The 24,024-nt window shown below is 32.2% G+C and overlaps 2 protein-coding genes across 8 annotated transcripts in view; both read right to left on the reverse strand.

Annotated features, from left to right (window-relative positions):
- LOC105332754 (uncharacterized protein DDB_G0280205) overlaps positions 1-24,024 on the reverse strand; it is a 255,829-nt gene that overhangs the window by 104,197 nt on the left and 127,608 nt on the right. The gene's annotated exons all lie outside the window — the stretch shown is intronic.
- The window catches only part of LOC136274494 (uncharacterized), a 50,665-nt gene continuing 42,107 nt past the window's right edge, over positions 15,467-24,024 (reverse strand). Inside the window, exons 4-5 of the mRNA XM_066081441.1 lie at positions 23,747-23,881; positions 15,467-20,469 (exon numbers count right to left, since the gene is read on the reverse strand). Coding sequence (XP_065937513.1) covers positions 19,780-20,469; positions 23,747-23,881 — 825 coding nt within the window. The 3' untranslated portion in view covers positions 15,467-19,779. The remainder of the gene's footprint in view (positions 20,470-23,746; positions 23,882-24,024) is intronic.

The following is a 24,024-nucleotide window of genomic DNA, read 5'->3' on the forward strand; positions in this document are numbered from 1 at the left end:
AAAAGATGCAGACCCTATGCACTCTGTATGAATGACACACGTGTTCGATGTGCATGCAAAGTGGGGGGGCATTATCTTTTGCAAAATAATACGGACACCTTAGAAATTCTATAAGAAAATATAAATATATTTTGTGTTATATTGTTTGTTGTTTCCTATATTCTTTTTTGCAAAAAATTTACTACAATATGTAGTTCATGCATTTAGAAGTCCGTGCAACATGAATGCGCCTCATGGGAAAGCAACCGACCGTAACTTTCTCGATCGGTATATATACCCAAGCGGCAGTTGAGAAGGTATCGAAACTAATATGGCGACCAAATATTTTTATGAATTCATGTCAGCTTTAAGTACATCACAACATGGCAAGCATTAATTCCATCTACCAACATGCAGGTCATGAGTTTGAATTCTGCCCTGACTTTTATTTTTACAAAGAATAAGTAAAATTTAAAAAAGCAGAATTTTTTTTTGGATGGGGGGGGGGGTCATTTTTAAGTCAAACCCATGCTTAAAATCCATATCTTTAAGTTATTTAAAAAAAATTGGGCTGGTATGCAGAACTTTAATATACCTATGGTATGCTGAAGACCCTGAATAATTATATATGATATATTCAATTATTCATTTATACCGTATTTTCCCGACGATAAGTCGGTATTTTTTTTTCTCTGAAGCAGAGCACTCGACTTATCGTCTTGATCGAATTGTCTAAGGCTTGAGGTAAGAAAATTGTGAAAAATAGTATTAAAAATCTTGGTTTTAATCATCTTGAGCTGGCTGTGTTATTGAAAATTACGTTGTTGAATTCAATGTTCATCTTTAAGGTTCCTCCACACACCTGTGCATGTTATGCTTAATCAATAGAGAATAATATTTTAGAAAGGTTGTAAAAAAATCTTTCCGATATCGGCTTTAAATTTTTTTATATGAATTTTTTTGTAATTTTTAACGAAAACCGGAAGTTTCGTTTTTTCTGCAAACAGGACAGTTAAGAGCTGAAAATTTGGTACCAATTTATGCAAAATACGATTATCTATAAATGCATATCAAGGACGACCAAATAAACTTCCTATTTTTTCGAGGAAAAAAATATTTATGAAAATTAAAAAATATTTTTATTCATATTTTTTTAATTTGTGGATAAAATGTTAAGATTAACATATAATCAAATAAAGTACTTATCAAACAAAAATATTTTACAAAGAAATTGAATCGAAAAAGCAGAAATTTAGATATATACCGATTTTGTAAATTTGACCCGATCCCGATTGGAATAAGCTGATCCCGATCATAAATTTTTTAAAATTACTTTTTTACTAAACTACTGCAAGATAATAAGAAAGTTTGGTATCCATTTAACGACCCGTAAATAAACAAATAATTTTGCATCGAAACAATCTCAATATCTCTCCATAATTGTAATATATTTCAATTTAATTCAGTTTTGTTGTGGATCAGATATATTTCAATCGGGTTCGGTTTGATTTTTAGAAATTTTCATTTTTTCTTGAATTTGACACTTTTGCTTCAATTTCTTGTTGAAAAATGATTTCATAGCAATTGTTTAATACAAGTTGAGTTGGTTTTGAGTTTTTATCCACAGGTTTAAAAAATATGTACAATTCTTTATTTTTCATTTTCATAAATATTTTTTTCCAAAAAAATTAGGACGTCTATTTGGTCGTCCTTGATATGCATTTATAGATAATCGTATTTTGCATAAATTGGTACCATATTTTCAGCCCTATATTATTTAGTTCGCAGCCAAAACGAAACTTCCGGTTTTCGTTAAAATTGTAAAGGAAATTGGAAAAGTCACGGGGTGTGGAGGAACCTTAATTATTATCATTTTCACTCATCTGAACACTAGAATACATATTAATAACAGGTATTGAACAATGGTGCATTGTATTTAATCAATTAAAAGTTTTACCGTTCCGTTTTTATAAACACATTGTCACATGATTCCATATATCACTATAGTGGGAAGATAATATTGCGCAGTAAAATTGAAACCAAACTTGGATGGAAAAAAATATTGCAGTAGGTCCGGGGAATGTTTTAAAGTTGTATTATTTTATTAGTAAAGAGTTGTTAGTGGAAAGTATAAATAAGAAATATTTTATGGTTAAAATCAATCTTAAAATACCTAATCGGCAATTATCAACTCTAGTGTTTATACGGTAGACTGATCCCGGTTGTGTTAATAATCTTGCTAAGGCTGACATCTATACGGCAATTTCACTCCCTGTGTACATAAAGAGTACCGTTATAAGAGTGATTATAGTTCATTAATTAATTATTGTCCAATTCTTTGATTATTGTTAAATGAAAAATTTAGGAAACGTATGTATGTCGTATATCGTCATTATCAAGTCGTACAAATGATCGATCTATTCTAACAGTGTCTCTGTAAAATAATAGCGTGTAACTGTATTACTGGATACAAAGTAAACAAGTTTCATCAAATCATAGTAATTGCTAAGCTTTCTGCACTTGAGATCCCCCTTTGAAGTCCGACACGAGACAGGTGCATGCCTCTGACACCGGAAATTGTTAAACAAACATTGACCACGCGCCGAGTCAACAGGTGGCTGGTTACGTAATGGCGAATACACTGGCGGTGTGTTCTCCGAACACCTACTCCTCAATTAAAAATAATAATTGGTCAAGGCAATTATGGGGCCCTCTAAGGGGACACAGGTAGATTTTACCTGTATATACTTTGGGACACAGGTAGACTTTACCTGTATATACTTTCGTTCACAGGTAGACGACATTGTCTTATTCTTAATTTTAAAAAAAGATGCAATAAATAGTGCTAATGGCTGCATGTACCTGACATTATATTAAAAATACCATATTTTTTTAATAACCTAAATGTTTCACTGAAATAAAATAATCATCAAATAAAAAAAAATTAAAATTAAATATTTTTCTTCATTTTTAAACTTACATCTTAACAAAATAAGAATAAAACATTATTTCTTAAGGTATGAATTAAAATCAGAGATTTAAAATGATGATTATCTAAATTATGACTGAGATAAAATTATGATAAAAAATCACTTTCTTCAACAAGTTTGTCCAAGCTTTGAATAAATAAATGAACGTGAAGAAACTGATAAGAAGAGCAGCCGTCCTACCCCTAGTTCCTCTAGACAGCATCGAAGACGTGTGGTCCTGGAAGACCGCGATGAAGCCCACCTTACGGAAGTGAGAGAGACCTTTACAGACTATGTGACAGAACAGTGGGTGAATGGTGACAGACTTATTTGGAATCATTTCGGAACCAATGGACCACGGACCAATAACAACTTAAAAGCATGGCACGGGAAGCTGAAGAGGATGGCCCTACACGCGCACCCAAACATCTACACTGTCATCAAGATCTTCAAGGACATCCAGAACGGCAAAGAAATTCTACAGATCCAGAAACAAAGAAGTACGCGAACATCAAGAGGAGACTGCAGACCCTGAAGGAGCGATACCAAGACGGGATCATCGACCTTATGACCTACGCAGATTCAGCTTCGGAACTTCTTTATTTAGGACATTGACATAGTGACAGTGAAAGAGAAAGGACATTATGACAGACTCCGTGCCCATACTAGTATATGTGTAAATATTGTATATATACTGGTATGAATTATACTTTTTAAAACTTAATGTCATTTTGAATTGTTATTTATGTTTTAGACAACCATGTATTTATGAGTTTGTTATAAAATAGTGCTATGTGTCAAAATAAAAAGAAAACTGTATATAAAATGTTATGCAATTTTAAAACATTATTTTATTGTTTTAAATTATATGTAGTGCTAATAAATTAAATAAATATATTAAAATTGATTCAATGTTTTCTTTTTATTTATGCAACAATTTTAATTATAAAGACATTCAAAATTTAACAAAAATTACAAACTGTTATATTATTTTTCATTCAAGGAAACACAGGTAAAGTTTACCTGTGCCCCTTTAGAAGGCCCCATAATTGCCAAGTATAATTGAATATTGATAATTGGGCAGTAGGCGTTCGGAGAATCAGCCACACTGGCGATGGTCATAGTGGATAATTATTTTAATGCATGGGAATAAAATATTTCTGTCAAAGTAAGTTTAGTTTTGCATAACACGCGATATCGGGAATTGTTTACAATGCAAGCGACTTTGTAGATGTTAACGGTATTTGAAAATATAATGCATAAGTATAAAGAGTAATTGTTTAAATGTTAATAATTAATAATAATTGGTAGCAATATCAGAACATCGTGGCATCTTACACTGATAATGTTACTGCAGTTTTATACACCATTTTGAAGCGATAAGTTCGAAGTGTCGTCTGAATCGATGTATCGTAGGATTTTGTTAAGATTTTGGCTAAAAATGAGCAATTCTGCGAGTCGTCCGCATCGACGAGTCGTCGGGAAAATACAGTAATCATTTTTTTAATCAGTACAGAGTTCTTGAAATCTTTCGGTCCTGTCGGCAAGACCGATTAAAATAATCAAGGACCGATTACTTGAGGTTGCCTGTCAGTCCAAATGACCGGTAAAAGTGACAGGGGAACTTTCGAAAACAAGACTAAATTTCGTACTAAAGCAACGAAGTTGATGCAACTATTCTGGGTAATCACTGAGGAGATCCGAATGCATACGATAAATCAAGAGGATTTTTTCGCGGATTTTTGGCTCTCTCTAGACTGATCATACGTTTTCGGAACATTTCAGTACTAATGAATATAATTTACGTCACTTAAATGTAAACTTCCGATGCTTTCGATAAGTTTGGCGAGTGTTTAGTACATATTGACAAGGTGTGTTTATAATGCAAATAACAGATGTATAGTCATGCGATAGGAATAAAGCTTTCCATCATTTTCCAACATAGATATAGTCAGTCTCCACTTGGAAAAATTGGAGAACTTGTTTAAAACATAGCGTGAACCGATGGCCCCCTATAAATCCAAGATGTCGAGTGTCGTCTTATTTACATTTTTTATGTATATGAATACACTTTTTACACATTGAAACAGGGTTTTAAGTTAATTTTTTCATTGTAATACACAGAACTACACACAAAAATACTAATTTTAATCATTTATGTCTTCGGGAGCAAATAAGAACTCCACTATCCGACAACTAAGCCACCGGGGCATGATGTGTGCAGAAAGAAAGAGAACGGGAAAGAAAGATAAAAAAGGAAAGTTGATGAGAGAGAGGGAAGGAAGTTAAAATTAATGAAGTGATAAATAAGAATGTGAACGTGAGAAGCCAAACTGTGAAAGTTAAGAGGAATCATATCAGGAAAAATTGAGAGAAATTGAATTTTATTATCAATTTATTTCGTTCTTAACTTACAAAGTTCAGAACGAAATAAATTGATAATAAAATTCAAATATAGTTTTTCATCTTTCTATTAAAATATTTTGGACTGATAGAAATTTGTCCGGACTGACAAACTTCAGATGGTAGTCAGTCCAAATGACTGACAGCAGAAAATAAATTTCAAGAACTCTGTCAGTAAGATGAATTGTATTATGCTTAAATAATATTTTAGTACCCCCCCCCCCCCCCTCTTCAAAAGACATTCAAAGTTTTTGTAATGAACAAAAACCCATAATTATTTTTCAACAGATTTTAATATTGTGATATATGTATCTAAAACTGTTAATTTATTGTAATAAAATCATTTTATTAAATAATAGCAAAGCTTCATATGTGAATGAAATGCCTGTATAAAGTGAATACTGTAACTTTTGCACCACTCTGTATCCATCGAAACTTTTGGTACAGACAATACGTGATAAAGATCTATATTTAGCACTTGTGAATACACTGTGTAGCACAAGACTTAAATATCCTCATCGTACATAATTTTGATATGATAAATATCACCCCTGCGAATGTGTTCGAATGTTTTCTTTATCGTTGCTAAGTATGTAATAAATCCAGAGGTGCTCGAATGAAAGTTCACAAGACTTCACCGAGATTTGTTCAGTTCCTGTGAAATTTCGAGCGGAAGTATAATTGTTCGGATAATATTCTCAAAATACGCAAGTACTAGTCGTTTTTCATATCAAATCCTACTTTGATTTATGCTAAAACATGAAAATATTTTAAGATGTATGTCTTAATTCACCATCTAGCGGTTATCTATATTAAAAGATAATATTCAGAACAGAGTTATCGTTCGTGTTCAACCACGTGTAGAGTGGTTGAAAATATAAACATTGGGTTGCTTAATAAAATCATAGCCATGTTTGATGCTTGCGGTGAGCAATACCATATTTTAAAAGATAATATTCAGAACAGAGTTATCGTTCGTGTTCAACCACGTGTAGAGTGGTTGAAAATATAAACATTGGGTTGCTTAATAAAATCATAGCCATGTTTGATTCTTGCGGTGAGCAATACCATATTTTAAAAAATGATGGGTGTCTGTTTTGCATAAAAACTTTGTATATTGAGCCATTTTCAAAGAACATTCTGCATAAAATAGAATAGTCTGTTTCATTATTGATGCTATTACTAGGCCAGGCACGGATCAAAAATTAATCCTTATAGGGGGGATCTCTACTAAGCATGTTAATTGTTGCAACAGCAGACAAAAACTATTTTTGTATTGTCACATTTATTTCTAGAACACATTTTATTCACCAATTAAATAAATGAAGATAAAGTTAAGATTAGGCGAGAGAAATTTAATTTTTAGTTTTACGGATCCGCCGACCCAATTTTTCCGATTTTGTAAAAAAAAAAAATAATGAAAAAAAATTCGTATCTTCGGAAATTTTTCCGGAATTTTCAAGTTTGACCGATCTTGGTTTTAGAATTACTTTATTTTATTTGAAATCTGCAAAACGTTTGACAAAGGGAGCTTTTAAAATCAAGTGTAAGCGTCTCTATAACATGGAGTATTTAAGATGGAGGTCAGCCATGCATGGTTTGGCTTAAAAGTTTTTATGAAAAGCAAAGAAAATATGTCATCCTGAACAAGTTTAGTAAGGTTAATACCAATGATCTTGAAACAAACACAAAGTACACAATGGATAGTGGACAAATTAAACTTAATATTACAAGTTCAAGCAAATAATATGTAATTTTGATTAATAAAAGTTTGCCCCCAGTTTTTTATTTTTTTTATTTTCCCTCCTCCGACCCAAATTTTTTACCAAAAAATCCGTAAAACTAAAAATTAAATTTCTCTCGCCTTAGAATCAATAAATCTTTAGATTTTATATTTGACTACAAGTACCTAGATTCTATAAAATAGACTATACACACGAGGTGCGATTGTTACTGCGAAACTGGAAGGGTCAAATAAAACCATGTGGTCTAAAATTTAAATGACAATAACATTCGCAGGGGTGAATATGATGAGATAAATTGATGCAAGTTTGCAACAAAGATTCACGTTTCATCGAGTGTATACATGTACTTATCGGGGCACTTACATGTATATATACAGACATGAATCACGCAGACGATAGTTTCTACTTGTCATGTTTGCATATTGCAGGCTTGAAATAGAAAGCATTTTATCTTTATAAAAAAAATAATACTTAACTATAATCATTTACAGAAAATAAAGAAATCAATTACCTTCTTCTTGCCCCCGACAAATGGATAAAATATCATACATTTATAGGGCTTATACAGTGTGCATGTGTGTTGGGTGTCTGAGCATGATTGATAGAAACATAACGTTATATCCTTTAAATAATAATACAAACGTTGCAAACATAGAATGATTTGATGATTTATAAAAACCAAGTTACCTAGCTGCTTTTTGTCTGTAATTTCCATGAATCGTTGAACAGTTCATCTCTGGAACCATCTAATGTACATGGCTTTGTTTACAGCATTCTTAACAACCAAAATGGCATCCCCTGCGTATGAATGGCTTGGTTTTATCCGGATTGTGTTTTTATTATTGTGTTAATTAACAGATAAAAATGCTCTTACACAAAAAACAGATGGATAAAAACAAATGGATATTTGTGATTATTGACCGAAATTTGATTTCATTTACGCTTCTATAGACGAAATACGTGAAGTTGTTACTCCAAATTGCATTACCATATTATAGCGACGATCTAAAACTAAAATTGATATTTGAACCCTTCTGACAACGTCGCCCGGGACAAAACTTTCAGGATAAGTACACCTTGCAACTAACTATTCTTGTACAGAAAATCGTCAAGTTGATTATGATCTCCTCTTAATATTATATGCGAACAACTTATCGGAATCGCAAGATATGTTTTCCCATAAAAACCGTGCAAATTCTTAAAGCTGCTTGGTCCGATTTTTTTGTTATTACAGTATCAAATTTTTTTCTATACAACCCATTTATCATAGAACTGGAGTACTGGAGTAACTTCCTCTTCAGGGACATCAAGATCTGTGGAGAAGGACTTCAGCAAGTTTGGTCTCCTGTGTCGCATCCTTCGCCTACCACACTTCCTCCTGCACCTTATGTTGGGACAAGACAAGACAAGGCGTCTTTTTCCAAAACACACATGTCATCTGCAGGGAGTTTCCTGAAACTGGTCTTCTCATCCTGGGTTAGTAAGCACACGGTGCAAAGCTTCTTGCTGGCGCTTGACTGCAAGTCTTAGTCTCTTCATCTGCAACTCCTTGACAGGCACCACGGCCACGCAGGGAGTGCTCCGTCTGGAATGCTGGTAGAACTGTATCTGGTCTACAACCTCATCAATGGTCTTGGGCTATTTCCTCGGCTGCGGGCAAGGGATCAGATACGTAATTGTTCACATACACAGCTCGGAATGCAGCTAGATTTTAAATGCGACTCAAATGCATTGCATAGCAACAGTTCTTTTATCCATAATGTGTTTCACTAGAAAATAACTAAACTGTTTAAACACTTTCCGTATGTAAACTGTTACCCTTTATGTCAGTTATACGCACAAATACCCTGTTTATTTGCCAAATAAAACACAAATACATGGTAACAAGTCTGGCCTTTTACACTCATATTATGCAATACCTGAACAAAATATTATTATTACAACATTAATAAGATCATAATGAACAACTTTTGCAGAGACCTGAGCCATATCGAAATTTTAACCGCTTTTGAGTTATAAAGTAAAAGCTTAAAAGGGTTCTAGGCCCCTAATTTGAGGGGCCAGCCCCTTTTTCTAGGTGTCAAACAAAAGATCTTGTAAATATGATTTTTTTTTCTTCTACATGTCTTAACAAAATATTTGTGAGAAAAAAGATAAACTAAGAAAATCTCATTTTTCGAGCCCTACCGAGCTTTAACGCCTTTTGTGCCTGAAAATTGTTAATGCCTTAATACATATGTACAATCTTTTGTCTATTCCTGAAATTTTGAACCTAATATCTTTTATAGTTTTTGATAATACTCTTGACAAGCAGACACTCTGAAAATCAAGAAAACGTCGATATTTCAAAAACGGAAATGACGTCATCAACCAAAAAAATTTCAGATAAAGTTTAAACTAATGTCTATAAGATCTGAAAGTTTTATTAAAATCGATCAAACAGTTGATGAGTAATCACTGACACAAAATCAGTAAGAAAAAAATGGAGAAGAATGAGAAAAAAAAAACGAAAAACAATGTGGTCTTCTGTTGGAAACGGAAGACCTTAATAAAAAGAAACCGAAGAATAACAAGAGGGTCTTCTGTTGGAAACGGAAGACCCCAATAATAGGGAAAAAACAATAAGGTCTTCCGTTGGAAACGAAAGGCCTTAATAAATGTAAGGTCTTCCGTTGGAACGGTAGACCTTAATTTAGATAAGGATTCCTTACAAGATATAAGCTTGTGTTGCATGTGTTTAATAGCATTCGCTGGATTTTTTGTGTTTTTCTGAACTGATAAATTTAAAAAGATCTGATATCTCGCTGTATTTTTTATTCTCATCTTTCGTTGTTTCTAGAAAGACTGATGTATACAAAGAAAGAAGCACTGTGGTTATTTTAGGAACTCCAAATGATACATGTCCTGTAGCCATGTTAGAAAGATATTTACGGAAAGCAAACATTTTCCCTTCTTCCGAGGAATTTATTTTCAGGTCCATACTTTACTGTAAGAAATCCAAATCTTACAAACTTAGAAATGTTAATAGACCATTATCGTATACTCTAGCAAGAGAAATATTGCTTGATGCACTTTTCACATTTTTATTGTTGAAAATACAGCAAATAAGCACTTTCTTCACTAATCATGTGTTCTGTTATTATTGTAAATGATTTCTCTCCAGTTGAGTGAAACGAATAAGAACATAACAAATATGACAAACATGAAATTGTCGCAATATGCATTTAATTCTTCTGATGGTACAGTTTCTTCTCATTTCAAATCCAGGTAGCTTAATGAAAAGCAACCATAAATTTTATGGAATATCTAGGTTCAAATCCTAGTCTGGATTGTATGAATGAGTGACTAAACATCAGGTAATTACTCCTTTTTTAAAATCAACAAAATAGGAATTCTTACTTTACTTGAGAATGTGTCATGATTTTGCCCCAAGGTCATTTGTTTAAGTTCAGGGTCATTGAAAGAAAAAGTCCCTAGTTTGTGCCTGTTTACAGTGGTCCTATGGAGAAACACTGGAAGTTTCTATTTCATATAAAGATTGCTTATGACCAAAGGATATGTCATGAACTTGACCCAGAGTCAGTTGTGCAGCTTCAAGGTCATTGATTGAAAAATGCATAATTCCTCTGTAATGAAAAATGATTAGGAGCTAATGATTTTTCCATATGACACTCTCTTAAGTGAAGTAAGAACTTCCAATGTTCCTCATTAAGAAAGTTACGGACTGGACACAATTTTTGCACAGACAGATGGAGAATCCTACACGTATATTCCCTCCAATTATAGGTGTGTCATGACCTTCACCCAAGGTCATTTGGGCAAGGTTGCTGACAAAAAAATGCAAAATTTAAGAAATATTGGAAGTTTTACTTCACACAAAGATTGCATATGACCCGAGAATGCGTCATGACCTTGATCCAAGGTTATTTGGTCAAGGTCAAGGTCACTGACAGAAAAAGTGCAAAAGGACTATATATGATATTGGCCTAAAATTGCCCTCAAAATGAAAATCATCATTTTACTGTAATTCTTTGTTTTCTTTGTACATATATATATGTGATGTTTTTACGTATGTTCATTTTGATTCAGCTGCCCACAATTTAGAAATGTGACATCGTAAAGACAAGTTTTCAAGTGGTTTTTCTTTCAGAAACATAGAGCGCATGCTTGAACAAACAAAACATTTTAAATCATATATGTACCTAGCCAAGGCTAATAAGTGACAAAAAAATGCTCCTTGTTCAAGCATGCGCTCTATATTTCCCAGTCATAAAAGATAAGAAAAATGTCAATTTTTGACTGATTTTGATTTAATTATAGAATTAGCGTCAATTCTGATGTCATATTATAATGCCAGTGAGTGCAAATACATCATATAAATTGGTGAAAAATATATTTTACATCAACTCTTCTAAAATATAACATAACATTTTATTGTACCAGAAACACTTAAAAAATGGTGAATTATTGGGGCTAAAGAGGTATAGCGCACTTAATATACGATTTGGCCTCAAATATAGCCTTTTGCAAACTTCAGACATTTTCAATATTATACAATATTTAGTTTAAATATATTCAAAGAAACACAAATTACGCAATCACCATCATCTCTAGGTCTTAATTATCTTATACGACATCATTAAAATATTCAGGTATTGTTAGGGATGTTTACATGGGAAAGTAGTTATAATATACAATAAAATTAGGTTAATTTACTATTTGAACCACTCTAAACCAAAGACATTAAATTAAAATTATGTTCTAAAGGTATTCTAGTACACGTTTACATTGAATTAGTTTTGGTTTAACGTGGTCTTCGTTCTGAAAATTAGAAAAATATTTCAGTGTCTTTTCTAATACAATCATGTATATAGCCATACATATTGAAAATGCTTTTTCTGAAAATGTTAGATGCATGGCCTAGTGGTAACGTGGAGGTCTTTTTTGATTTTTGATTTTGTGGTCGCTGGATCGATTCCACTAAGTAGTAATTTTTTTTCACTGAAATTGAAACATGAATAGAAGAGAGAGGCTAAGTTACATGTATCTATTGTTTTTTTTTATAAATTATCTTCTTTAATTCAGTCTGAGTATGAGCAAACCCAATATAAACAGATCTCTTCATTAACACTATACATGTACTCTAGATCCACTGCATTTTGCTTGAACTTATCACGGTTCAGAATATCAACTACTGTTATACACAGTTTCCCATATTTATGACAAATCAGTTGTTACAGACACCATTATAAAATCAGTACAGTGTATCCAGGTTTTGAAAATCAGATTGCGACAGCTAGGTACCTTAAGCTATTTTAGTAACAGGTACTTCCCGTCCAAACACAGGTGTAGGCGAAATAATGGGAAAAGGCGCTATACCTCTCTAACTCATTGTTTGTGTCTGGTACATATTTTCCTTATGGAGAAATGTTGGAAGTTCTTACTTCACACAAAGATTGCTTATCACCTATGGGTGTGACATGACCTTGACCCAAGGTCATTCATGCAAGTTCAAGGTCATTGTTTAAAAAATGCTTAATTCCTGTTTGTGTCATGTCTTGTATAATTGGAAGGTGAAATTTGACATATAGCTCGTTTGTGTCAGGCCACATAATTATTGTGAGATAATATAATCCCCGCGCATGCTCTGAAAATGGCCCACCCCAATGTATTTATCTTTGTTATGAAAAAAAAATAAAAATGATTATGGGGAAAAAATTGGGCTCGGTATACCAAAGTTTTTAATTATCAAATAATTCCAGTCATGTTTGTTATCAAATGCAAATGTTTTCATGCATTAACAGTTAAGTTGAAATAAAATGGAATTTAAAGAACAGAAATTGGTTTGTGTACTCATATTTGCATTTTTTTTTTTTAATTTATCGATAGAATGTGGATGGTTAAATAGATACATGTAACATCCATCATTTTCTGTATAGAAAAATACTTATTTTTTTTCTTAGTGGGGGGTATCATTTGTAAGCTTGCTCACAATAGCTCTAGTTTATTTTTCCTTTGAACTTTTGATTTTGAACACTGTTCTTTATCGCCACACTTCATTGAAACAGCGGTAAGAATTTAAAATTGTTGACTAATAAACAAATTTAACTAAGAGATGTATGACGCACTCTATATCTACTCCCTAATTTGAAATAAAATAAGAAAAGTTTGTAATTTTTCCAGTAAGCTTCAGAAAAAAAGAATCTGGGCCATTTACACATTTTCAAACCTGATCACTCCTCTTAATATTCAGCCATGCAGTTGCTTTTTTATTTCAATTTTTATGGGTTAAGAAAAGCAATTAACTAAAAATTCAGACACAGAATATACAAAAATGAAAAAAAAATATGGTTTAGCATATTAAGCATTGTATCATAATATAGCATTGAATGATTTATTTTTGACATCGTCATGTCAATAACTGCCGTCAGGTGAGCTGACAAATTGAAAAATGCGCGTTAGCGCGTTATGATAATTTGTCTGCTCACCTGACGGCAGTTATTGACACGACGATGTCAAAAATATATCATTTAATGCCTAAATTTACATTCCCTTACTGATGAAATCAATTACTTATATAAATCGATATAAATTGCATAAAACGGAGGAAGTTAACTAATAACAGCAAGAACAGCTGTTTTATGAAACCTGTTTAAACTGGTTATCTAATAGACTGTTGAGATGAGAACGACGAGCATGAAAATATAAGCCATGAAAAATAACTCTTAAAATTTTGTTTTTCATAATAAAGTCAACTTTTTTGTTGAATAACTGGAAAACAATGTGTTTTGAATACATTTATAAAATATATTTTTTCACCGATAACATAGAAATCACTGTTTGAGAACTACTTATGTAAATTACTTGTAAATTCATACGCAGTGAATAGGTGTTGCATTTAGATGCATTTAAACATCACAGAATTTAATGGAACATAGTAGAATGTAAATATTAATGTTTAAGAGTTAAATCCTGCGCTTGTGCAGGATATTATTTTGCATTATATAATTGGAATAAAAAAAAATTAAAATTAAACCTCGATCTTCTTCTTAAATGCACGTTTGCTCTTTCAAATAAATATATCTGATTCAATGGAAATACATGTAAATTCACGAGCTGCTTTTTTTATTTGAGATAGGTGCCTCGTAAGAAAATCAGGCCAAGCAAAAAATATGCAAATTTTGTGTTATCCTCCCACATTAAGGACCACATCGAGTAAAACTTTCGTAACAACAAGAGACATTAACATGAGAACTTGCTTGTCCATCTTTTTGAAATAAAAGTTCAAATAAAAAAATCTTTAAAAAACATTGTTTCTCATTAAAGCAAATGAATGATTGTGTTCTTGTTGATACAGATCTGTTTCATAAATTTTGAATTATAATGTTCAAAACTGAATGAGATATAAGGAAAATAAATACATTTGACCTTCGATAACTTGAACACTGATATCTTGAATACAACGGATATGTCAAAGTGGTTTTTAAGTCCCAACCACTTATTTTTTAAGTATTTTACTTATATCTCGAATACTCGGATATCTTTGAAGTTTTTAAGTAGTCCCCTCCAGTTTGAAATAACAAAGTGTGACTGTATTTGATTTTAACGTCATTGTGAACACAGCATATGTAAGAATTTCAACATCATAAGTATGTTCATATCAAGAATGAAGAAAAATAACACATTACTTTTATGAAAGGATATTGTGTTAATGTTGTGTTAATGGTTCCAATAGAATAGAAGAAAATTGATGCATAAAACGAAATTTGAAATAGTCTCACGCAAGACATCTGTAGTTGCCAATATATCCCTGGTTGTAAATAAACGCATATAAAGTAATTAAAGTTCATGTATTGTATTATAGAAAGAAAATGAAATTTAAAGATTAAATAAGTAAAAAAAAGCGTCCATAACTCGTACTGCTCGACCACAACTGTGAACTTTTTTCAATCACTAAAACCAGAACCTAAGAGTTTAAAGTGTATGGCCAAAATTCAGTAAGAGGAATGGGAATCGATATGCTCTTTGAAAAGACAGAAACCAATACCAGCCCTATAGGTAAATTCTTTTGCTATTCGCAATAGATCCTTTAGTCTTTTAACATATTTGGCCCCTCCTATGGCACCCAAGGGGTGGCAGAGCCATTGATTTTACATTTTAGATTTCTCTTACAATAGAGATGCTTCACATTAAAAATGGTAACAAGTGGCTTTGACAGTTTTCAAGAAGCAGTTAATAGAAGATGTAAAGTAGTTAATGAATGGTGCACCATTCACAGGACGACAGATGAAGACAAATTGCAATAAGTCATCCAAGTGACTTAGGTGACCTGAGATAACCCTATATAAACAAATATCAAATGCTTTTTGCTTAATGTTTTATTATATTTAAATACAAAAATACATGAAAATATTTCAATAGTTTTTAACAATTCTGATTCATTATTGATTCAGTTTTGATTGATTACTGTACACATTAATTTTTCTGTACAATACATAAATAATTGATGAATAAATTAAATTATTTCATTGCAGTTAAGGTCAAGATCTAGTAAATGAAAGGTGCCTAGAGGGTTTATGAAATTCAAGATATATAAATTGTTTCAATGAATTGCCTCATAACAATAACTTTGTATCATGCAGGGCTTAAATTTTTGGTAGACACAATGAAAAATCATGTGTTAAGCAACCATGTTCTTTGAAATATGAAGGATAAAAGTATCAAATCTCAGAGTTTTGTCCATTTTTGACTAATGGAATACATCTAAAATGCATACAGTCTCTCCAATAACGGCATTAAACAAGTTGTTGACCTCCTCTTTAAAATGAAGTCAAATTGAATATACCTGGTACCATGGTTACTTTTCCCGTGATTAAATATAGAATGTCAAAATATTGTTTTATTTCTACGTAATTCCTTTAAAGCCGCGTAATACAGGAAGAGATTCATCAAGTAAACTATTAGTCATAATGGTTTTAGCCTAAAAAATACACTCTGGAATCATTTAATTGATCTTGACCTTAAAGGGACTATGACAAAATTTGAAATCATTTTTTCCTGTGTAAAATGGTTTACTAGTGCATTTTAAATAGTTAACCAAAATTTCAAAATTAGAAAGTAGGTATGAAAGATACATATGTAAGAATTCCCTGTAATGTAAACAAAGCTCGCATCTCAAATAATTATAATGTAAAGTAAGGAATTACCACTTCTTTGACAATATGACCCAAGATAAACTGATTAAATTTGTTCATCAAGTTGAAGAATATTATCTACAAAAAAAACAACATTTAATTGAAACTTATGCCAATACAACACAAGTGTAAACAAGAGGCCCAGGGTCCACATCTCTCACCTGAGCAACAATAAATTAAATCAGCATTACAGTATCAAAAATAAAATATCTTAACAACTGCAACAAGGTACATTAGATCTTGCTCAAACATTTTTCAAAATCTGCTGATTTTTAACTGCGAATTATTTTGGTAAAATACCAAGCCCCTTTTGTTGTTTTAACATTTATCTGAGGATTTGTCTTTATTCCTATATAACACCCCCCCCCCCCAACTTTGTGGCCCCACTTTTCTCTAGATAATCTTGAACAAACTTTAATCTGTATAACCTGTGCTTTCACACAAGTTACTGCTTTTTGGACTGAATGCTTTTTTAAAAAGATCTTTCTCTTTTTCTTCCTAAGTAAAAACCAAATGTGGCCGCATGATACCCCATGGATCATGATTTGAATAAACTTGAATCTACACTATATGAGGATACTTCCACACAAGATAACGCTCCTCTGGCCAAATGTTTTTTTTTTTAAAGATTTTTACCTTTATTTTTCTATGTAAAAATTTGAGCCCCCCCCCCCAACCTCCCCTTTGGCCCAATCATACCCCATGGATCATGATTTGAACAAACTTGAATCTACACTATTTGAGATGCTTCTACACAAGTTTTAGTTTTTCTAGCCAAATGCTTTTTGAAAAGATTTTTCTTAATATATTCCTTATAAAAAATTTGACTCCCCATTGGGGCCCCACCCTACCCCACGGGGATCATGGTTTGAACAAACTAGAAGCTACACTACCTGAGGATGCTTCCATACAAATTACAACTTTTTTTGGCAAATTGGTTTTTTAAGAAGAGGATTTTTAAAGATTTTTTTCCATACACACCTATGCAAAAATTTGACACCCCCTCCCTTCCGTGGTGGCCTTACTATACCCCAATGGATTATGATTTAAACAAACTAGAAGCTACACCAAATGAAGATGCTTCAATAAAACTTCAGCTTTTTGGCCAATTGGTTTTTGAGAAGATTGTTTAAAATACCAACAAATTATTAATAATTTTTATCAAAAGAGGGCGTAGCCCCTTATTTAAACAAACTTGAATCCCCTTCACCTAAGGATGCTTTGTGCCAAGTTTGGTTGAAATCCAGTGGTTCTGGAGAAGTTTAAAATGTAAAAAGTTTACAGACGGCCGGACGGACGGACAGACAGACAAACAGATGCCAGACTAAAAGTTATCAGAAATGCTCACTTGAGCTTTCAGCTCAAGTGAGTTAACAATAACAAGAGATGTTTGTGAAACACTTATGCCCTCTCCTTTAAGCTTGGAGACCTGCGAAAAAATTAAACACTGCAAGTAATTGGATTTTTTTTCTCAAGTCCATGGGGTAAAACTTGATCAATCATACTCAAAATCGAACTTGATCTATATAGATATTATAATGATAAATCTGTATACCAAATTTTTTTCAAATTTCATTCCAACCTCTATGAAGAAAATGAACAGAAACTTGATAGACTGACCGGTAAACAGAAAGACAGACGGACAACAGCAAAGAAATATGATCTGCCATCTTCGAATGGGGACATATCAAGACATGAGCTTTTGTTTACAAAACACAGAATTTTAAACTCTGTATCTTGCTTGTAACTCAATATTTGACCTTTAAATTTGGACCAGGCTTAAACAAATACCAATTTTAACAACTCAAATCATTGAAAACAGAAAAATGAAATTAAAATATTTGAGCTCAAATCATGTTTAAATCCCTTTAATATATATTAAATTGTTAATATTCAAAAGTTTGTATAAAACTTAACAAATGCATGTAAAACAAAATTTTGTAAAAAATACACAAATTCATGTACAACAATTAAAAGCAATACATACATATATGTGTATATACAGTAGTTCCTTTTAATTAATGGAAATTTGATAATAAATAAAACTATGAAGTTTACATTGACAACATTTCCTTTTGTAGAAAAAAATCTCTACAATCAAATTTGCCCTATTTAACAGCAAAACAGTATCTAATTATAATTTGAAAAGTGTTTTTTATTGGATTGTGTTAAACATATTCCTGCAATGAACACCTGGTCCTTAGACCACAACTGAGAACATAATATTTGAATAATAATAGTTATAAAATGTGGATTTAGTTTTTAGCTATATACTACAAGTATGAATAACAATTATCTGTAATGTCTTGCTAACAACCACATCTTGCTAACAACCGCATATTCAGAATGAAGGACCAATTGAGCAAAATAACATAACATCAAGAATAAGATAAAACATATAAATGAGCACGACTCCTTCAACAAGAGGCCTAAAGGCCTTGACAGTCACCCGAGTACCATTGTACCCCTATGGACCAGTCCAGATGTCTTCTGTTTGCATTTAAAGCTTCTTTTGGAGTCTAAACCTAAATCTGAGACTCCTCTTACTCTTACCCTCACTTTTATTACTTGATAATTGTAAAGAAAATTTCATAAACAAAGGGGGAGGGGTTCATGATATGGAGAAATTTTGATTTATTTAAACTCTACCTGTAAGAGTCAAAATGTGTACAATTTTGGTAAAAAGAGACCTGCAGGCTTTAAATGGTCAAACTTTTATAATATTCAAATTCATAATAATAATGCACACAAACATGTACAATGCACAGCATATCCATCATATTAGCCCAGCCCTAGGGTTTTTAAGAAGATTTTTTTGAGATTTTTCACTATAAATCCCTTGGTAAAAATTCAACCCCCATTTTCCCTACCTTACCCATAGGATCATGATTTGAATGAATTTGAATCCACCCTAAGGATGTTTCGACCACTCAAGTTACAGCTTTTCTTGCCAATTAATTTTAAAGAAGAAGATTTTTTATAGATTTATTCTAGACTATTTATTTCTATGTAAAAACTCAAATTCACATTGTGGCCGTACCCTACTCATGGGGATCATGATTTTTATAAACTTAAATCTACACTACCTGGGGGTGCTTCCACATAAATTTCAGCTTTGTTGGCATTCATGTCTGAATTGTGCCACATTATATATTACTTTTCTTATAAGATTTCCATAATTCAGTAAAATGACAAAGAACTATGCAAGAAATGCATTTATATGATCAGTAAGTGTTTTGAAGTAATAATAATATTCAAGAACATTAATATTTGTCTATTTAGTGAAAATGATAGTTTCAATAGTATGTGAATTCCTTGCCAATGATTCCATCAATACAATATGTTTCTTGATAATGTATTTCAATGATTATCTCATTTTGTTGATAAAGTCAGCAACAAATTCTCTGAAAATTGGAAGTAAACACAGTATTCAATTAAACCAAGGTACTCTAACTGCCTTCAACCAATCATGATCATACTTCATTTTAGTCACTTTGTTTTATTTTCTTGTTTTGACAAAATATGTGTCCGCAAGTATGAATATAGCAATTTCAAGTCTTCTGTCTGGTACTTGAATGCTTTCTGACTAAAATTTCTCTTATATCCCCCAGCTTGTTCAAAAATATACTCAGCAAGATAAACCTGATGGCCTTGTACTAACATGCCAAAGAGAGTTTCATGCTTGTCCAAACTTAACAACATCTGTGTATGGAGTTGTTGCATTTTTTTATATTCAATGTCACTGACATTTGCCACCTCCGCTATCAGAACTAAATCATTACCTATTGACACAAAAACATCTGATGTTGCTTTTTGAGAAGATGCTCTTAGGTCAAATGCAATATTATTTAAATTTTTCAACATCATTCTGTATTTGTCTTTAGATGTTAATAAAGAATCAGATGGAGTGTGGTCACCACTGTCTAAATACCCGGATAATCTTTCAGTTGGACCATCTTGGATGTAACCCCAGCGATCAAGGTGAGAATCATACCCTGCAGTAGAATAGGAGACATTCACATTATCTATGCCTGTAAACAAAAGCCTTAAGAACGCTTCTGCAAAAAGTTTTCCTCTCAAATTATGAAATCCTTGAGCTCTAGCCTCCCAATACAAAATTGCCATGTGAGAGGGCTGGACCTTTAAATCTTCTGATTGACTACCAAAGTGTCCAAATTCCTGCAAAATGAAATAAAATAACTATACTATACATAACACTAATCAATATTTACAACTGGTCCATCTTAAATAGGTAATGAGTGAAAAAGAAACTAGTTAAGTAATTAAACATTACATAGCTCATCCAGATGAAGGCATTAAAATTTCAACATTTATTATAATTTTTTACTATCTTCTTTCGTAGGAGGATGTGACCCTCCTTCACTCAATAAAGCTTGAAATTGCCCAAGAAGTTCAAGAGAAGAAGTAAAAAAAATGTAACAAGAGGCCCAAGGGCCACATCGATCACCTAAGTAGCTTTGGACAAAACTTTAATCAGCAAGTGGCAGCATTTGAAGAAAGACATGCTTCTCAGTCTAACAAGGGTCCCTTCCTTATGTGAACACATTTTAATTAACCATATATCAAACATAGGTAATCATAGATTACAAAGCTCACCGAGATGAGGCATCATCCTCACCAGACCACTTATATTATATTATAAATATCATAGTTTAGATCTAGATGAGGTGTACGATTCTCTCTTTGAGAACACAAATGATGCTATATTTGAAACATACACTCAAATGGCTTTAGAATTGCTATATGTGGCATGTTGTTGATACTACAGAGGCAAGCAAAAGATCAACTTCCTGGTGGAATATATTATGAACCATCTGAAACTGATCAATTGAGAGCCGCTGCAGTACCAACAACAAACACAATTGTTCTGAAAGAGATTTTGCCCAACTAGATGTTTCAATGAGACTTAAATCATCAGCTTCTACAACTGCAAATCATCAGCTTCTACAACTGCATATGAGTCTGTAATCATGTGGACTAACAATAAAACATCTACTTGGTTAAATTCGTTTTCAAATAGTGAAAAAAAAACTCCATTATTAATGATGCAAGAAAATCTGCACCTGAAATAATGGAGTTAATAAAAGAAAGACAAAGGACTTTGTATGAAACAAAACTTGAAATTTTAAGAGCTAAACAAAAAAAAAGAGTCATGCAAGAAAATAAAATGTACAATCAAAAGGTATTTATTGGTGGTTTATGGCCGAAAAGAGATGACATCCAGTCTTATAAATTAAAAGTGTCTCAAGAATCTAACAAAGACCAGCTGTTAAGAGATGCATTAGTTGCACAATTGCAGTTTAGAAAAAATATTCTTTCAAGCAAAGGCCCTAAAAATATTTTTCAACAAAGCAGTAAAGGCGTTATGTATTCTATTGAAGATCTAGAACATAATCTGGTAAAAGTTATGCAAATTAATGAACATTTGGAAGAGGTGTCTGAAAATTCTAAACTCTCTTACCATCCTTTAATTTAGGTTGAACAAAAATTTAATGAATAAAAAACAAATTTAGCTGAGAGAGTAAAGGAAAATAGGAGAAAAATAACAATCAAACAACAATCACTTCTTCTTCCAAGTTTTATTGAGTCTCCTTCAAAATTAGTTGGAAAGAAAATTCTTAATAAATTAAAAGATCAAACTTCAAATGAAGTTTGTTGGTTTTGTGTGTAAAAAGATTGAATGGAAGGATGACAAAGTATGAATGCTTGTATGAAGTTGATATGGAAGCATGTGAATTCCCATTGTTAATTGATTTCCAAAAAAAGTGAATTAATAATTCAAGATTAGACACACTGTAAATCATAATACATGTATGTGTACTTTGCTTGCATGTAATATATCTAAGGCCCTAATATGTAACGTATCTAAATTATTAAAACTATATACATGCCTAAGATACTTGTTGGTTTTTTGTTTTGGTCATTATATCAGTTTCTAATAATATATATCACTTTACACATATATGGATAATTGATATATACATGTATTATTCAGATCTTCATCTTCAGATGGTGATCAACAAATGTACAAATTTTCAGACTGTTCCATGCAGTAGTAAAAAATTCCATACTGGGGACAAAGTTGCGTCTACAGACAGACGAACAGGGTGAAACCAATATACCCCCCTAAACTTCGTTTGCGGGGGTACAAAAAACTTGAAACTACACTACCTGAGGATGCAGTTTATGCTTTTCTGGCCATATTGTTTTTGAGGAGAAGATTTTTGGGAGTTGATTTTAATCAACTTTCCTATGCAGTTACTCAGGCAAAACAAAATTGAAACAGTGTTTGGACCTTAGCACAAATCAACACCGCTGACAACATTTAGTTATAATCAATAAATTCGATGTAATGAGTTCTTAAGCATTGTTCTTCAAGGAAACTCATTTATAGATACCTTATAAATAGTCAGATTTTAAATGGTACGAACAATTTAGATATTTTTTGAAGTCATACATTTTATGTATTCCTACGCCAGAGTTCAATATAGTCTCGTTCAACCTGACGCTTGGCTGTCTCCATAAATCTCCGACAAGCATAGAGTCTCTCTTGCCTGTCGGAGATTAACAGATACAGTTAAGAGTCTGGTTGAACGAGGGTAGAGTTCAATTTCGCTTGGATCCATACAATTTCTTATAACTAATTCGATTACTTATATGTAGTTTGATGGAATAATTCTTTGAATATTTCACAACATGTCATTGATATTGGATTTTCACGAAATTCCTGTAGGATTCATATTATAAAAATGTGCGTAATTCAAATACTTATAGGAATTTACTTGCCATGCAAAATAACATATCGTTCATTTTAAAATAAATAACAATCGATAAAATCAACTCCCGTCAGTACTTCAGTACTTTGATTTAAAAATACCATCAAATTTTCAATTAATCTATATCATCTCCCCTTTGAAGCAGGCGTGGCACTTGTTTTGAACAAACTTTAATTCCCTTTACCAAGTAATGGTTTGTGCCAAGTTTGGTTGTAATTGGTCCAGTAGTTCTTGAGAAGAAGATAAAATGTGAAAAATTTACAACAACAATGACAACGACAGACACAGACAAATTTTGATAAGAAAAGCTCAACTGAACTCCTTTTTTAGAAAATTTAATGGCAACCATGTCGTCTAAACTAAAGCCCATTACACAGAGCAAGAGGAGACATGTTTCATTAAGAACAAATTTTTGTAAAACACATTTGTTACGAATTTGTTGTTGTATGCAATAAATAAGAAAAACACATCTCTGATGTGGATAAAATTACAAATTTATGTTCCCCTTATCCAAAAGATGCACTCATTCTGAATAGAACGATTGTTAACACACGGCGATGTACAAACACCTATTGAAATAGGTCACCCGAGTAAGTCAGGTGATCTAAAAATTAACACCATTTTTCTGTTTTTACAAGCATTAAGAAACCAACACTTACCACTTGTGAATGGATATCCAGCCTATTTGGGGAAGATTCAGGGGACTCTTCTAATTGAGCTGCTTGAAACGCCATAGTCAAATGATGAATTTCTGACAGGATTTTTTCATCAGTAATTTCTTTGATATCTTCATTCTGTTCACAAATAATTATTAAATTATTAACTGTAATTTCTAGAGCTATTTTGAGTGAAAACATAGGTAATCACAGATAACAAAGCTCACTGAGACAAGGAATTACCTTTATGAGACCACCTTGATCATAATACATGCAACATA

The sequence above is a fragment of the Magallana gigas genome, chromosome 4, assembly GCF_963853765.1.
Source record: "Magallana gigas chromosome 4, xbMagGiga1.1, whole genome shotgun sequence".
NCBI classification, from domain to species: domain Eukaryota; kingdom Metazoa; phylum Mollusca; class Bivalvia; order Ostreida; family Ostreidae; genus Magallana; species Magallana gigas.